At 59.5% G+C, this 17926-nt stretch overlaps 1 protein-coding gene across 2 annotated transcripts; it reads right to left on the reverse strand.

Moving 5' to 3' along the window:
- On the reverse strand, positions 1–12904 carry STAP2 (signal transducing adaptor family member 2). Of its 2 annotated transcripts, none has more exons than XM_038384122.2 (14): positions 12710–12904; positions 9667–9738; positions 8867–8995; positions 8729–8785; positions 7876–8027; positions 7132–7263; positions 6792–6861; positions 5894–5996; positions 5284–5361; positions 4697–4816; positions 4340–4381; positions 2829–2900; positions 1740–1847; positions 1–1484 (listed from the first exon to the last, which is right to left on the reverse strand). In XM_038384122.2, the coding sequence occupies exons 1-14, from the start codon at positions 12800–12802 to the stop codon at positions 1426–1428; spliced, it is 1287 nt and encodes a 428-aa protein (XP_038240050.1). In that variant the 5' UTR covers positions 12803–12904; the 3' UTR covers positions 1–1425. The 2 variants fall into 2 exon arrangements, with proteins under 2 accessions (XP_038240050.1, XP_038240049.1); XM_038384121.2 differs by having other exon boundaries at positions 4–1484; positions 2829–2906.
- Positions 12905–17926: the final 5022 nt, after the last annotated feature.

Consider the following 17926-nt stretch of genomic DNA (forward strand, 5'->3'; position numbering starts at 1 on the left):
TTTCTTCGCACAACATGCAGTCAACCTGTGGAACTCCTTGCCAGGGGATGTTAAAGTATAACTGGGTTCAAAAAGGAATTAGATCCATTCATGGAGAGCAGGCCCATCAATGGTGATTAGCCAAGATGGTCAAGGATGCAATGCCATAATCTGGGTGGCTGTAGCCTCTGACTGCCAGAGCTGGGACTGGATCACTCAATAACAACCCTGTTCTGTTCATTCCCTCTGAAGCATCAGGCACTGGCCCCTGTTGGCAGAGAGGACACTGGGCTAGATGGACCATTGGTCTGACCCAGTCTGGCTGTTCTGATTGATGAGTGTAGACATGGGGGAGGGACTGAGGAGCTCCCTGGATAGAGTCCTAGGTAGTGTTGGCAGGGGCCATGAGACCTTCCCGCACACCACCCTGCCAGCACACCCAGTTCCAAACTGGAGCTCTCTGCTGTACCAGCCCTGGGCCCCACTCCCAGCTCGGCCAGGGCCCTCAGATCCAGCCAAGGGGCTGTCCCGAGGCCCACCTCTGTCAATGCACCCCACTTCAGGACTGCCCTGGGCTCCCCCTACATACAGCTTTGCTGATGCCCCCCAACCCTAACCTGCAGCCCCCCTGCTATTCTAGCCCTGGGATGCCCCCTGGCCAGCCCTGCCACTGCCCCTCAATTCTAGCTTCCAGCCCCACTGGCATTCCAGGCACCGGTGTGCCCCTCAGCTCTGCCTTTGGTTTACCCCGCACTGTGAAACACCCCAAAGCAGACTGGGCATAGGAAGGCAACACCCATCTCCCCTGCCTCTTAAGCCTGATCCGCAGCAGGCAAAGGGCCTGGTCTAGGCAATCGAGTCCAAGAACAGCACACAACCCGAGGCTCCCTCCCTGCTCTGGTGTTACCCGCAGAGACCCCCTTGCTCTGCAGCAGGGCCAGTCGCAGCCTGCCGGGATCTGGATTAGCTTCCTCTCTGGTGGCAAGGACACACGGCTGCACCCAGATCCACCCATGGGGCATCGTTCCCTCCCTTTGGCACTTGCTGCTTGTCCAGGCATGTGGCACCCACAGATCACATCCCACTGGGCTTAGGGGCAGCCACTCTGAGCCACAGAAAGGGAACAGCCAGGGCCCAGCGCGAAGTGGCAGCCTTGCCCCTAGAAAAACCACTGAAGGGACCAGAGCTAAGGCTATCTCAGCCGGGGGGGGTGCTGCACTGGGTCAGGCAGCAGTTGGGCAAAGGGTGCTGGGAGCCCCACAAACCAGTGTCTCACAGTCCTGGGAAAGGGCCAGAGAAGAAGGGCCGGGCCCTGGGTACGTGATCAACGCTGCACAAGGGTCAGGAGAGGTTTGGGGCCAAGGTTTTGTTCCCCGAGAGGATTGGAACCCTGTGTTCCCAGCAGAACCCTCCTCGCCCGCCAGGCCATCCGTGCAGGGCAGCGGGTCAGTTCTCTAGGTTGGCTCTTCGTTCCCGTAGCTTCCGCGCCAGCTCCTCTGATATGTCTACGGGGAGAGAGAAGGTGGGTACAGAACCCTTCCAGAGCCGGGACTAGAACCCAGAGGTCCTGACTTGCCGTCATCAGCGCTAGCCACTAGTCCCCACCACCTACCAAAGCTGGGACCACAACCCAGGAGTCCTGGCTCCCAGACCCCCTGCTCTGGCCACACAATAACCAGTAGCGCTACAGTCAACTGAAAGCCAAGGGCAATGGCCACACGCAGCCCCGCCTTTCGTGCCAGGGGGGCCCCCCCCCTTACCTGCGGGGAGGTCTCCGACCCATGACGTAGCCTGGCAGGAGGAGCTGCCACCGTGTTGCCGTAGGATGAGGGCACTGTTGGATGTCTTCATACACTGGCCTTTAGCGGCTGGGTATGAAGAGTGCAGAGCTGGTCATCAGAGCACAGGAGCCCACGTCCTCTCCTCCTGCCCATCCCGCTCCACCTCCCAGGCCAGAGAGTCTTCCCATCACTCGGCCCAGAGGGTAGCCAGGGATCTGCTTGCATGGGTAGCCCTGGGGAAATCCTGCAGTGCATTGTGGGGGATGGGAGGGGGTGGCGAACCAGAGTGCTACGCCTGATGCCCTGGGCAAGTCACGTCCCTTTTCCGTGCCTCAGTTTCCCCCTCTGTACCACGTGGCTGTGTTTGTGGAGCTCTACAGATAGGAAGTGCCAGAGAAGCACTTGGGGTTATTACCCACACTGCTGGAGGTAAGGTCACAGTCCAGACAGCATTGCCCAACCTGCAGTTGTATGGGGCTCCTGGACGCTAGGGTCCCAACCCAACAGGGTCAAATGAAAACACCTTAGGGACTTGGGACAGCTCCCCCTTTATGTCCTTTCTGGCTGAGGCACATCCCCCCCACCCCCTCACTGGAGTCACACACCCTCTGCTGCGCCCACCCTGCTCCCCACGGGGCTGAGCTTCCCCAGCCCCACTGACCTGGCCAAGCAGGGCAGAGGGAGATGGTGGCAGAATGGGCTTTGCAATGGGGCCAGCGGGGCTCAGGGTTGCTTAGACCCTGAGGTGTAATAGCCAGCCCCACAGGCAGCCTGGGGGGGGGGGGGGTTTCTCTGCTCCTGCATGGGCCAGTGGGGCTGGGGGAGGGAGCAAGTCGAGTGGCTCCCGGGGCCTGAGCAGTGCCAGGTCAGGCCCCAAGTGACTGTGGGACAAACTGGGCTTATCCCATTGGAACCTGCACCCCTTACTGCCCCAGGGGCGTCCTCAGCGGCCAGCCGAGGGCTCGGGCACGAGCTCTGGCAATCGCGATGGGAAAGGGAGGCAGTTAGAGCAGAGAGCCCTGGGGGGAGAACGGGGACAGGCACCAAATCAGCCGGCAATGGCTGTACCTGGCTTGCCGGTTGGTACAGGCTGCGCCTTGGTCTGGCCGTCCCTTTCCCAAATCACCTTCACGGCACCCACTGTGGCTGAAAACAGAAGGGAAGACGCTCAGTCTGGCTCCTCCCAGCACATCCCCCCACCCTAACCCCCCACCCCAGGGCTTGTCCCTGCAGCCAGATGGGGAACCCACATCTGCCCCGTCACTTCTGAGCACTGGGAGCATTTGGAGCTGGAGTCAAACTCTGGGGTGGCCCTGGGCCGCTCAACGCCGGGCTACGGGGTCAGCATCCTTGGCAGGATGGGGGCCACCCACCCAGCTCCTCTCCCTCATCGGCCCATCCCAACCCAGCCACCCTCCCGATCTGTGCCCTCCCACTGTGACATCCACCGAACTCCCAGTCCAGCAACTGATTTCAGCGGGAATCAGGCACCTAAAGGCCTTTGTGGCTCTGGGCCTGGGCAGCTAGGATGCGGTTTCCAGCAGTCCTGGGTCATGAAGCATCGCTGCTCCCGTCCAGTCCCCAGCCAGGCTGGGGAGGGATCCAGAGGACTAGAACCCAGCTCAGCTGCCAGCCACGCTGAGCTGCATCCTCGCACTCTGAACCCTGGGGGACTGACCACCCCACCCAGGGGAGACCCGATTGGCAGGCCCCCCCAGAACCTCGGACTGGCCCAGGCATGCTAGGTCAGCATGGAGGACATTCCAGGAAGCGGCTTGTGCCAGCCGGCAGCACCCGGCCTGTCGCCGCCACCAACCCGCTCTCGTTCCCTGCTTCAGGCTCCGACTCGGATTTCTGGCTTTCCCCAGGCTCCGCCCCGAGGTCCGATTCCTGGTTTCCAGCTCTGGCTCCACTCTCTAGCCTGACCCTGGCTCCCGCACCAACCACCAGGCCCTGCTTCTGCTCCAACCACTAGGCCTGACTCCTGGTCCTACCCGCTAGGCCGAACCACCCACGCCCTGCTTGTGCCAGGCTGCCTCTGCTGGTCCTTTCACCTCTCCCTTTGTGCCCTGCAGGTTTCCCTCCTCCCTTTTCACTGGGATCCCTCCCCCTTCACCAATGACCGTCAGAGAGCCGCTCCTTCTCCTACACTAGCCCCCTGGGAGACTGGTCCCCAGGTGAAGTGATGGGAGCACTAGACATGACCCATCCCACTTTGGCAGCCATGGACTGGTGGGTCCAAAAGCCTTTTCTGTCCCTGATCTCTGGGAGGCCACTTAGATCCACTGCTCTGCCCCAACAGCCCCCAGCATCCCCCAGTGGGGCTGGCTCCTTTCACCCTCCTCTGGGCTCCCAGGAGTGCTGCATCTCCCAGTTGTATTGCTGGTCTGGGGTAGCAGATTCCGCATGTGGCCGGAGCATTTTCCTGCCCCAAGGGCAGCCGTGGGGAAAAGGGGAGCGCAAAACCCAGGCGTGGAGTGGGGGTGGGGCAGGGGATAGATCTTCTGTAGCAACATAGCCTCTTGTGTTCGACACACTATCTCCATTCTGAAAGGTCTGGCTATTGTGCGTTTACTCACAGCAGGCTGGCTTTGGCTTTGTTCCCGTGATGGCTGCCACATCTGAAAAAAAACCCACAATCGCATGAGAGAAGGGGAGGGAGGAGAGAGCCTGAGCTGGGATTGCAGTCTGGGGTTTCCCCCGGAGACTTTTCTCCAGTACCAGGTCCCATTCCCGCTCCCCGCAGCCAGCCTGTCCCTCCTCGGGCGGGATCGTGCCCTTCCACGCGGCACCAGAGATTGCCCTGAAGAACCGCGGCAGCCAGACTCAGCGATGAGGCCAGTGTTATTTTATTCACAGGTCAGGAGCGGGAGCAAGATTTTACCCAGCTGTGCCAGCACAAGGCTAGGACCCAATCTCCCCAGACTCCAGCTCACCTTCATCATTCACGTAGGTCTGTTCTTCATCCTCCTCGAACGCTGGGGGGGTGGGAAGGGGCTTCGACAGAGGACTTTGTCTGGAGGTGGGTGGAATCATTGCCTCCACTTTGGCACCGGCTGGGGAACCAGATGGGCACAGGGTAAGGTAAGGGGCACTGGCACACAGTGGGGAAATGCAGATCCTAAAATACAGGGCTCTGGGAGAGCAGGCCAGGCCGGAGCACTCCAATTCAGCCGGGGCGGGGGGCAGGGTATCGTGGGGGATGCGATCATGTGTGATGAGCACACCGGACATGTCAAATGCAACATCAAAATGGTGCCACTAAACATCAGGACACTGCTGTGGGAGGAAGCTCGCAGCGCTGGAGTCCCAGCTGGTAGGGGCAGGGCACTGCTGTGGGGGGAAGCTTGCAGCTGCCCTGTGCCAGCTCTCCAGAGCTGTGTTGGGGCCAGGCCATGGGAGATCTGTGGTGCCCGGCGTGCACATTCTTCACAATCCAACAGCCCCGAGTCCTGGAGGAACAAGCCAGGGCCCCTGAGCTGCAGCCAGTAGCAGGCGCCTGGAGCAGGCTGGGCACATTCACCTTTGGGGGGCTTTGGGCAGGGGGGCATGGATGCTTCCCAGACGCTCTCTCCATTCTCCTTATTGGTCTCCACAAACTCTGCAAAACACACCACAAAGAGAGGGGTCAGAGCTGGAGGGATTGGCAGGGGAGGGAGTCTGGCCATGGGGGAGCATGAGGCTGGTGGGGGACGCTGGGCAGCCCTGTAAGGGCAGGGGGCAGAAGGGACCGGGTGGAGAGGTGTCTGGGGGGGACAGGAAGGGAATCCCCAGGAGTGAGGTCCTCTCCCCCCTGCCCTACCACCCCATGTGCCCTCTCCCCACCCCCCCAAGTCCGGGCACCCTCTCCCAGACACACACTGTCAATGCATGTGCCCCCCTGGGCCCACCCTGCCCCGCCCCCTTCACCCAGGCCCCATTGCCCACCCCCACTTAGCCATCTAATGTAAATGCATCCTCCCCCATGTGCGCCCTGCCCCCCCACATGCACCAGGTGCCCCTCCCTAGAGGTATCTGCCACACACCCATACCTGTGCCCCCAGCATGCACTGGCGCCTGGCTCACCCACCCATGCAAACCCAGCCCCCCTGCCCAGAATTCACACCCAGAGCCCTTGAAACAGGGGAACCCACCTAACTTCTCTGCGTAATCCTCATCCAGGCTCAAGGGCACCAGGGTCTTCTTGGTGTTGGAGACAAAGTACTCCACCACGTCGGCCAGGGAGGAGCAGTGGTGCTGGGGGGGGGGGAAGGAAATCCTGTCAACCTCAGCCTTTGGCCACCCTCAGGCCCCTGCCACTGAGAGGCTGACCAGGCTTTGCACAATTTCCTCAGGGCTCCTGCTCCCAGCCTAGCAGCCTGCGGATGGCGCTCCCAGCCTGCAGGGCTCTCTGCTCCTAGCTGACACCCCCAGTCACTGCCGGGAGGGGGCAAAGGCCCCAGAAGAGCCCGTGAGCTGCAGACAGTCATGCCCTGCCGCAGAGAGCACCTAGCCCATTGGAGCAGATTGTGCATCCAAGCCAGAACGCCACCTCTGCCGGTGACAAGCACAAGCCCACCATAATGCACTTACCTGTGAATATCCCCATGGGGAGATATTCCTTCCTGACCCCCAGCTGGCAGTCAACATGTGCCCTGCAGCATGAGGGTTGCCAGCCCCTGGTACTGTTATCCCAGCTGGTGTAACAGTCGAGGTTATTCTTATTTCTACAGCTGTGGCTTTTTGGCCACATTATTGGTTCATATTACAGGGATGAATGGGAGAGCACAGCTGGGCACTGCTGCCTGGAACTGCTTAGCTCTCTCTCTCTGTGTGTGTGTGTGTGTGTGTGTGTGTGTGTGTGTGTCCTAGGCCCTATAGAGCTTACAAAGATTCTCCTGTAGCGTAAGTGATACAGGCCTGGCTTCTATGCCTGCTATCACCATGACGTTCCTTGGTGGCTGTGCTTCCAGGAGCCATTTGATCCCCCTGGGGCCCAGACCCAGGTCCCAGTCTCTGCATAAGGTGGGGATGCAGAACTGGCCCACTCACCGGCTGCTCAATGTCGATAACATATTGCTGTCCCACGCGGCTCACTCTGTAGTGCTTCACAACTGGGGTGCTGCAAGAGAAGGATGGGGAGATTGCACAACCCTACCCTCTCACTGCTTGTGATCACAGCCCGTGCACTGGGATTCCCCTCTCAACACTAGTGCCAGGATTCACACTCCCAATCCCACGTGCACTGGGATTCCCCCTCACACACACACACACACACTTGTGCCAGGATTTACATTCCGCCCAACGTGCAGGCTAGTGTCAGACCTGCCCCCTTCCAGCCCTGGGCCTGTCCCCCCAGCAGGAAGCCCCCAAACATCCCCCGCCTTCTCACCCGTTCAGCATCTGACGCGTGGTCACCGAGATGCTCTTCCCGTCGCCCCCCGGCCGTAGCAGCAGGTTGCCACAGTCCGGGTTCCTATCCAGCAGGACCTGGGCCTCTGTCCTGGAGACCTTGAAATAGCAGCTGGGAAATGCAGGAGCAAGGACAGGACCCAGTTACCGCGCCAGGCCCTCCCTGGGTGACCCAGGACTCTCCAACCCCCAGAGCCGCTGGCCTGTGGCCCAGAGTCTCTGGGCTATTGCAGCTCTGCGACCATCAGGACGGGGGAGACCGTGAGCTGCAAGCCCCCCCACACCCCACCCCCGCTCAGTTCCCCTCCGTGGGCTGGCACCAGCGTGGGCGGCTACGGTAACAGGGGCCAGGCGGCTCTCCTGCTCCAGAGCACAGACAGAGGGCGGGAGGCCCTGGGCACGGAGGCCGTCGGTTGGCATGGGCCGGGGCGAAGGGCTCGCTTCCGGGGCACGCGCCAGGGGCTGGCCACTTGCAAGGCAGGATGCTGAACCAGACTGACCATCAGCGGGATACCGGGTACGGATGGGTCAGTGATGCGGCAGGAGGGGAAGATGCCAGACAGGCTGGACTAGCGGCCTGAGCTGGCCCGACACGGGCGGGGGACGCCAGACAGGCTGGACCAGTGGCCTGGCCTGACACGGCAGGATGGAGAATGCCAGTGACACGCCCATGGCACCGGTCCACCACGCACTAGGCTCTCCCTCCGGCCCAGGCCCCACTCACGCCGGCATCTCCTCCTCCACCAACTCGTAGTGGAGGGAGCTCGTGGTGCGGCGCTGGCTCAGCTGGGCCCGTCGCTCCTGCTCTTTGGAGAGGGCTTCGGACATCATGTAGATGTGGCCGGGCAGCAACATCAGGTTGGAGGGGACTTGCATCTGCAGGGACAGGGATGACACACTGAGTCTCCCCTGCAACGGGCTACAGACCAGACAGGGGCTTCCACCGACGCCTCCCTCTCAGGACCTCAGTGCTGCTCCCATCTCTGGCCCGGGAGGCCTCACACCCACCCTCTGTGCGGCCCACGAATCAGCCAACAGGAGGCGCCAGCGCGGCTCCCCCCTCCCAGCCCTGGACTCTGACCAGCCAGGGGCAGGCTCCACACGAAGCGCCTCCCGGGGCTGAATCCAACATGGGACAACAGGGCTGGGAACCGCTGGAGGGGAGCCCAGGGTGGGCTCAGAGCACCTGAGGGAGACCTGCCCTGACAGGGTTGTCAAGAAACACGGACTCAAGCCTGGACAAGGGCTCTAGGGTCCCTCAAAGATGAGCTCTCGCCGCACTGGATACCTGGGGGAGTGACGGGGGGCAGGAGAGAGGGCAGGGCTGTGTCTGCACGCGCAGGGTTGGCGGGAGGCGGGCACAGGTGAGTGTATCTAGGGTGGGCAGGGGCGGACAGGAGCAAGCGTGGGGGGGTAGTACACAGTGAGCGGGGGTGTGGGGTGGGTTGTGTGGGGCGGGTTGTGTGGGGCGGGGGTGAGCACATGGGGGTGCAAGGGCCGGGTCGGGCAGGGGGGGCCAAGGGGAGGGCAGGCAAGGGGGGCAGATTTCTCATTCTAACATCAGCCAGGTGCGTTACCTCCACCATGGTGATGATGAAACCCTTCCACAACTCCCGAGCCTCCAGGCTCTCGGCCTGCAAGGGAAACACACGTTACTGGCGTAAAACCCAGAGCACGGGGGTGAGGGAGGCAGAGGCCATGCAGGGCAAACGTACCTTTAACTTCACTTCCTGCCCCCTCAGCTTCAGGCTGAGCCCCACCCCCTCGTCGCTGGCCTGGGGGAAGCTCCGAAGGTAGCTATCGGTCAGGGACACGAAGTTGTCCAGGTTGATCTTCTCCACGTACTGTGGAGGGCGAAGCACAGATCAGTGCGGGGGAAAAAATCAGCCAGCCCCACTCCTGCAACCCAGAGTAGGGCCCTAAGGAATCGGGGCAGAGAGGTGCCCACTAGGGAGCCCTGCCTGGCTGGCTGCCCCCCACCTCTTCTCTGGGATGTGGGTGTGTGAACACTTCTGGGTTGCTGGTTCAAATCCAGCCCTGCTCAGAAGCATGGCTGACAGGAGTCGGCTGGGTCTCAGTGGGCTGGTGCCCATGTCACCAAACCCACCCCTGCAGTGGGCACCAATTGGCTCCCCAGCCACCAGGCCCATGGCCTCTCACCCTTAATGGTGGCTCTAGGGAACGGCTGTCCCCATGGGTGGGTGGGGGAGGGAGGGAAGAGAAGGGACTCTTTCCCAGGTCAGAGGGATCGAGGCCCTTGCCACCCGGATGGGCATGGCAGACCCTAGCAAGCCGAGCCTCCCCAGGAGGGATGTCCCCCAGCCAGGGCTGGAGGCCACCAGGAGACTTGAGATAGGAGGGCCTGATCTAGAGAGGTGCTGAGCACCCTCAGCTCCCAGTGGCTGTGCACCTGCCAGGATCAGGCTTTGAGGAGACAGAGCCCCCCATGAGGCTTTCCCAGGTCTGGTCAGGGAGTGCCACAGAGCAGCTCCTCCGTGGGGCGGCTTTTGCGTACCTGCACATCTCGGCTGGTGTTGTAGAAATACAGCATGAGCCCCCGTAGGCCTGTCCAATACTTCTTATACCCCTACAAGGACAGAGCAAAGGGGCATTGGAGGCTGGGACCAGAGGGGACCAGCCCAGGGGAGGGAGGCGGGAGGAAGGCACCTAGTGAGCATGCACTATGCAGATACCTGCCCCCCAACAATGCCCTAGCCCTGTGCTAAACCTGGCATGGCCAGAAACCTGCCATGGAATGTTCCCGGGACGTTACGTAGGGGGGACGGCAAATCAGCTCTTGGGGGGGGGGGGTCTATGGAATGACAGTGCCCACCCCCTCTCCCTGCAGGCTGGTTCCATCTCTGCATGGTGGACCCTGCCCTGCCGGGGCAGTTAGTCCAGCCAGACCAGCATTCCTACGCCGGAGCAGAGGATTGGTCTCGGAGGGGGCTGCTTTGGCTTCCCTCAGCCTCCGGACGATGCGTTGTCATGTGTTTTCTCCAGCCATATGGGAGCCCCAGAACAGGGGCAGCCTGGTGGGGTCCCGTTGCCACCAGTGGGGGCAGAGCCTAGGAGAAAGGGCTGATTCTTGGCACAGGCTGATGCTGGCCTGGCCTGACGTGGCAGCCCCCCCCAGCCCCAAGTTGGAATCAGCTGCCAAAGGCCCGTGGGGGAGGGCAGAGCCCAGACATCATCATGCGTGGGCTGGTTGGGAGGGCTCAGGAATCAAAGGCCGTCACCGTTCACTGTTTGCCATCAACAGCGAAGTGTTGTGACCCAAAATAAAGGTTCTGCTACCTCTGCCCGCACTGCCCGCCACCGCCAACAGCGCTGCACTGGCCCCGACGGGCTCCAAGGTGCCAAATTCACCCATGGCTGTGGGCATGCACTTGCCAAGATCATGCCCCTTTGGGCCGTCAGTGTCACAGAAGGGTGCCAGCATCTCACACTCACCAGGTAGAGCAGCCCCACACATAGGTGGGTACATGTCAAGGCCACACATACATCAGCATCACACAAGTGCAGCCATGTCACGGTCACACGAATGGGGGATGGCACACTCACGTGTGGCTGTGCACAAGTGGAAGTTGTGCTTGACGTGAGTTTGAAGTCCGGTGTTTAAACAGCAAGAGGACAGGCCTGGGAGTCAGGCGATCTGGGTTCTGATCCTGGCTCTGCCACTGACTCACTGGTGACCTTGGGCAAGTCGGTGCCCTGCTCTGTGCCTCAGTTTCCCCATCTCTAATATGGAGCTGATGCTCCTCACCCACCTTTGTAAACCACCCTGAGATGTAGGGCTGGAAAGGAGCCGAGCGAATGCAGTGTATAGTTCGAAAGTTATTCCGATGGGTCGCCTATAGGATCACTACCCATCCCCAGACTAACGGGACAATGCCGCTCGTCGCATTTCACTCCCACACTCTGAGGGCCTAGAATTCTCCAGGCTTCTAAAGAGACCCCAGATCTTCTCAGCCATCCCGAGAGGATTACACTGCCTGCCGAGATGTCCTTATCCCATGCCAGCAAGCTGGTGAAAGTCGCCATCTGGGACAAACAGCCTGCATGTCACATGGCGTGGTGTCTGTCCCCTGCCTGGAGGAGCGCCTCCCTTCCCATTAGGTATAGGGTGCGAATGCGACAGCGTCTTATCTCCATGCCAGAAACAGCTGTGCTCAGAAATCCAGACGGCAGGAATGTTTAGGGGCCACAAATGCAACCAGGTTAACAAATGGAGCCCAGGCAAGTGTGTTTAAACGTCCAAGTGTGGTTCAGCGGCGGACTGTTTGCAGTGTTCAGAAAGAGAATTGCCACCTCTCGGGCTGTCAGACTGGTGCCCAGCACTAAGGGCCCGGTTACATCAATCAGCATCTCGAGGATCAGGCTCGTACTTCGTCCAACGACCGTCAGAAAGAATGACCCAGGCAAACCACGCGGTAGAAAGCGACAGGGGACTCAGCTTTGGCAAGAGGAGGGTTTGCGATGGAACAGACACCTGAGAGCACAGGAAACCTTCACCAGGCAGACCAGACAACGCACTTCCACAGAGCTGGAGGAAGTATCACCTGTCCAGCACCCCATTCCCCCGCCACTGGACCCTGCGCTCCCTTTTACGCACGTACTCCAGGATTTCCCAGCCATTGCCGCTTGGATTACCCTAACACTGGGGCTAGCTGCACCGCTCAGGGGCTGCTGTTTCTAAGAGCTGGTCTTCGTGAGAAAGCTGCATTGGTTTAACTCAAAGAGTGAATTTAAACTGGGGCCAGGGGCTGTGTGGATGCCCTGAGTGCCGGTTAAACCAAGCAGATTTCGGTTTAGCAAAAGCCGATTAGAAACCGGCTTGAGTTAAACTGAAATAAGTGGGTTCATGCTATGCAGTGCACTGGTTTAAAGCCACACCTTAGGTTAAAGCAGTGCAACTTTCTTGTCTAGACAAGTGAAACAGGCTCAAGTCCAATCAGGATTTCAAGTACCCCAAAGCCTGACACTGGGCCTTGTTAGGAAAATGGGGGCTGCCAGTAACATCTGGCTTTGCAAGTTTGCATTTGGATTCTGCCCATCTATCATTTACACCTGAAAGTGAATTCAGATTAAGGTAGGAAGTGGATTTAAAGTGTAATCCTTATGCTGAAACCACGGTGTGCCTAGGCAAACCCGATCCAGCCACGGCAGGCGATTCTAGGAGGCCCGTCCCCATGGTATCTGAGCACCCAGAGCTTGTGGGGAGGCACCTGGCAGATCCAGTCCGGCCTGCAAAGTTCAGCCCTGGCTTGAGGTTTAGAGTCTGACTCGCTGCAAAGTCCTGAAGAGCCTGATCCTGGGCTTTGGGATCGGGGCCACTTCTAGGAGGGGGGGGCTCTAGCTTCTTTCCCCCCGAGCTGGCTCCTTGCCCGGATCTCTCCGCGCCAGGGCGCTGGTGTGGCAGAGCGGGCCAGGGGTTGGGGTGGGGGGGGGGAAAGACGACACCAGAGGCTTCAGGGCCATGGCTCAGCCCTTGGCAACTCAGAGCCTGACCCTGCCCGGCCGACCACAGCCCCGGAGGGGGGGTGATGGGGCCCTACCTTGTCCTGGGGCCCCTTCTTCTCCAGGAAGCCCTCGTAGTAGTGGGGGGGCCGGCTGGGCTTGGCGCCCCGCAGCGGGGGCCGCAGGGCCATCTCGCCCCCGACTCGGGGCCCGGGCCGGGCAGAGGGCGCAGGGGCGGCTCCCGCACGGCGCCCGGAGTCCCGGAGCGGAAAACGAGCCAGGCGTCGTGGGGGTTTTGCAGCCCGGGCCGGGCCCTCCCATGCGCGCACCTGATTGGGCGCCCGGCTCCCGGCAGGTGAGCGGGCCAGGGAGCGCAGGCAACTCCCAGCCTCGGCCCCGGGAGGAGGCGCCGCGCCGCGCACCTGCCCGAGCGGGGCTATTACGGGCGGTGCTGCCCCCCCCCCGGCTTGGCCTGGGAAAGCAGAGTCGTCCCCCCCCACTGCTCCCCCTTCGCCCTGGCCTGGGAAAACAGAACCCCCCCTCACTATTTCCCCCCTGGCTTGGGAAAGCAGAGCCCCCCCCCACTGCTCCCCCCTGGCATGGGAAAGCAGAGCCCCCCCCCACTGCTCCCCCTTCGCCTTGGCCTGGGAAAGCAGAACCCCCCCACCGCTCCCCCCTGGCATGGGAAAGCAGAGCCCCCCCCACTGCTCCCCCTTCGCCCTGGCCTGGGAAAACAGAACCCCCTCACTATTGCCCCCCTGGCCTGGGAAAGCAGAGGCCCCCCCCACTGCTCCCCCCTGGCATGGGAAAGCAGAGCCCCCCCCCACTGCTCCCCCTTCGCCCTGGCCTGGGAAAACAGAACCCCCTCACTATTGCCCCCCTGGCCTGGGAAAGCAGAGCCCCCCTCACTATTGCCCCCCTGGCCTGGGAAAGCAGAGCCGGCCCCCCCCCACTGCTCCCCCTTCACCCTGGCCTGGGAAAGCAAACCCCCCCCACTGCTCCCCCTCGCCCCGGCCTGGGAAAACAGAATCCCCCCTCACTATTGCCCCCCTGGCCTGGGAAAGCAGAGCCCCCCCACTGCTCCCCCTTCGCCCTGGCCTGGGAAAGCAGAACCCCCCACTGCTCCCCCCGGCCTGGGAAAGCAAAGCCCCCCCCACTGCTCCCCCTCGCCCCGACCTGGGAAAACAGAACCCCCCCCACTACTGCCCCGCTGGCATGGGAAAGCAGAGCCCCCCCACTGCTGCCCTTTGCCCCGGCCTGGGAAAACAGAACCCCCCTCACTATTGCCCCCCTGGCCTGGGAAAGCAGAACCCCCCCACTGCTCCCTCGTCCTCCTTGAACTGGTTTGGCCCGAGACTCCCCTCCTTTAGTCTGCTTGAACCAACTGTCCAGCACAGCTCCCCGCGGCTCTGTGCACCGCTCCAGGCAGGGGGAATTCAGCCCCCTGATCCAATGTCCCCCGCACAAAAAGCCCGGGGGGCTGGAGTCAGGCCCCCTGCCACCAGGGAAGTGATTTGCTATGATCGGGTGATTTGGGTTTTCATGCAAGAGCCGTCAAGCCAGCATTGTTATGAGTAGGGTTATTATCTGTACTGCGGTCTCCTAGCGCCTCCCCCGCCCCCACACACACACAGAACAGAGAGAGTCCCTGCCCCAGAGAGCTTCCAGTGTCAGTAGAAGATCAGAGCCAAGAGGTGGACAAAGAGCTCAAGGGAACAGCGAGACAAGCCTGAGCACAGGCAGGTTACATTAGAACCAGTAGCTGCTGCTTCGACCCAATTGGAGCCGGAAGCCACAGGCTCTAGGATCGGCCTGCGGTTTAGGAGGGAGGGCGGACGGCTGCTAAACCCAGCCCTCTCTCCTCCACTAAACCAGGGCCTGTTTCGACATGTGGTCATGCTGGGGTTAGCTGGCAAGTTTCCTGTTCCCAACTATTGCCTGGGCCTGGAGGTTGCAGTTCGTCTGTACAGCCTGGTGCCCATCCCAGTCGGTGTCACAGCTGCTATTCTGAACAGTGGGGCAGCAGTCATGTTAACGTCCCATTCCTGGGAGAGGACCCCACCCCACAGATAAAGGGGGCTGAGGGAGAGCAGGAGTATAGTCCCCCACTTCCCCCCCCTCCAAGAAGCGAGAGTGCTAGGAGCCGACCCCAACAATCAGGAGGCTGGTGGGCTGGGCAGAGAGCGAGACGTGTTCTTCCAGCTAGAAAGTGCAGCCGGAGGGGTGCTGAGAGCTTCCAGGTACCCACCCGTAGTAGCCGGAGCCTGAGGCGATGGCATCACTCAGATACTGCCCTGCTCAATGCTGGCTGCCCTGAGATTCCCTGAACAGAGTCTAGGACTCACACAGCCCCAGCTACCTGGCCTGCAGATGGGGACTGTGAAAGTGCGGGTATTTGGGGATGCTCCCTGGACTCCTGACACTTCCTATTTCCCTGGCCCCATGCCACAGAGCCTGGACTTTCCCCCCTGCAGCCTCTGCCTCTTGCACAGAAGCTGCCAGCTCCCCCCAGCTCCCTAAGACAAGCTGCCAGCTTTTGAGCCACCCCACCATCTAACCCTGCTCAGAGCAGAGTGCTGGTTAAAAGGCCAGCAGCCTGTCCCCATTGGGAGAGATTTTAGGGGGGGATCTCAGCGTAAGCAAAGCCCAGCAAAGTTAACAGCGCAGGTTGGAACCCTGCAGGAGTAACTAAACAACTAAAGGAAATCCCCAGAAAAATACGGACTAAACTCGTCTGAACCTTGCAGCGGAATGAGGAACTTGGCAGAGCTGAAAACAGGAATTGTGGAATCCCCAACCATGAGAAGGTCAAAATTCAGATCCTCCCCAGCCTGTGTTACTGGGGGCTATGCCGTTAAGGGCTGAGCTTCCCAGAAGGAGAGGCTGGGCGGTGCATTGTGCCACTCTTGTTATGCACAGGCCCTTGGACAGACACCCGTAAAGTGATCTCTTGCAAGCACTGAGTGATGACCGAACACCATGCTCCCCAGTAAACACCAGGAGAACCCCAGTTCATAATAATGATCATAAATCGGCCAGGAAACATTAGATTGTTTCGTTTTTAATTAACTCGTTCACTGTCATTTCCAACTCTTTGTACATCTTATGAACTCCAGTTTCAATTTAGTCATTTCTTTTTGCACCAGCAGGATCATTTCTTTTTTTTAAAAAGCCTCAGATCCTATTTTGAATTTTCTCAGAAGAAAGGTCAGATTGGGGCTGCAAGGACGGTAAAAGGGGAGAGCCAGAAATAGAATAAAATACTATCATTGCATTTCCAATTAGTTTCTCAAATGACTGACAGAGCCTAATCTGGCAACAAAACGGGGCATTTGACATCTGCAAATTGTACACAGTTTGGGCCCAGTCCTGCAGTTGGATCCAGGCAGATGCAAGCCTGGCCAAATCCAGTTGTAGGAACGGATCCATATGATTCTAACCTGGCGAATTGCGAGTTTGTTTCCAGTGGCTTTTGGCTGCAAAAAGACAAAGAGGATAATGGACTATTACTGCTTACAGTCAAACCCTTCTGGCCTTAACTCCATATATCGATCCCTGGAATTCCTCCCAAACCCTTAAGGAAAACAAATCTTAGCAGAAAAATGGTTTAAAGGGTACTGGACTTAAGGAACCAAAAGATGAAGGCTGAAATCAATGGAAGTGTTATCAATTTATCCTGCTTGTCGTACCTGTGGGGCTTCAGCCTGTTTGATGTTCCCACTAAGCTAGGTGCTGCATAAACATATAATAAGTCTCTGCTCCAAAGCATTTGCAATAAGATTTGGATCTAATCCAAGATCAGTTAATTCTTGAGTTTTCAGGGGAGGGAAACATGAGCATTAGCCTGCTAAACCCAGGGTTGTGAGTTCAATCCTTGAGGGGGCCATTGAGGGATCTGGGGCAAAAATTGGAGATTGGTCCTGCTTTGTGCAGGGGGTTGGACTAGATGACCTCCTGAGGTCTCTTCTATGATCCTGCTTTTATTGCTTGTGTCCCTTGCCCCACATTTCATGCACCAGTGGGGTCAAAAATCAATTGGCTGCAAAATTGGCATGGGCCACTGGTCAGAGCTTCTTGCATTTCTTGGAACTGCCGCTGGTTGGCTTGTGCCAGTTAGATGAATAGTTTCAGAGATTAGAATGATTAGAACTGCAGAGGGGCCAATGTCCACTTGGAAATCAATCTTGCGCATCTCATCACCTGTTCGTTACCTCCTGGTGTGACTAGCAAGTGCCAAAGGTGGCATGGCCTGAAAGAGATGAAAGGAGAAAACCCGTTTTCTTGTCTGTTTTCCTCTCGCTTTGTGGTGTTGACAGGGCGCTGCCCGCAGCCAGTGTCGCCGCTGGCCCTGCTCCCTGTGTGGGTCTTTCACACACACCCGGGAGAGAGGAAAAATACATTAAAACCACAGCAAAGTGGCGGCTACACACTCCTGCTATGAAACTGAAACCATTTCAAGGTGGCGCCTGCCCTTTACGGCCCAGTCTTGGGTGGCTGGCTCCTGGAGAGTGAATTGTCTGCATTATCTGTGGCTGGGGTTGGATTTTACCCCCTTGAGCCCTGCGTGCACCTGACAGGAAGACAGCGCATCCGGATCCTGTTGCAAGAGAAAATATTTATTTATTTTCTTCTGCCCTTCTGAGGAACAATGCCCAAGACGCAAAGAGCAGGCGCCCTCTGGCGGCAGAATGGCGGTATCACGCTGTCAGCCGCCTTTCCATCGCAGCCCCACAGTGGGGGGGCCGCCCCCCTGGCTTATGCATAATTGAGGTTACAAATAAATATCGCTCCTTTCACCTTCAGAGGTTAACTTATCCGCACAGCGCGCTGGTGGGAGAGGTTAATAGTCTCCCCCACCCTGATGTACAAAGGGGGGGGAAACTGAGGCACGGAGTGAGTGAGCCAGAGTCAGGGACAGTGCTGGGAATAGAACCCAGGACCCTGACAATAGTAACTGCTGGTCAAATGAGTTGATTCTAACTGAATAAGGGAGGGGAGTGGGATCTAATGGTTACAACAGGGGGAGCCAGGACTCCTGGGTCCTATTCCCAGCTCTGGGAGGGGAGTGGGAGTTAGTGGCGAGAGTGGGGCAAATGGGAGCTAGGGACCTGCAGCTGATTGGCTCCGGTGTTTGCAAAGTGGGAGGGGGCTCCATGCACCGCTCCCCCAACTGCACCCCCCAGGAGCTCCGTACACCCCCACCTTCCCCATCTCTCCCTCCAGGCTCCATGCACCCCCCCACTGCCCCCCCCAAGGGCTCCACAGACCCCGCCACGCCCGATCTTCCCTCCATGCCCCCGCCCCACCTCCACCCG

Source organism: Dermochelys coriacea, chromosome 25 (genome assembly GCF_009764565.3).
Source record: "Dermochelys coriacea isolate rDerCor1 chromosome 25, rDerCor1.pri.v4, whole genome shotgun sequence".
In the NCBI taxonomy this organism is placed as follows: domain Eukaryota; kingdom Metazoa; phylum Chordata; order Testudines; family Dermochelyidae; genus Dermochelys; species Dermochelys coriacea.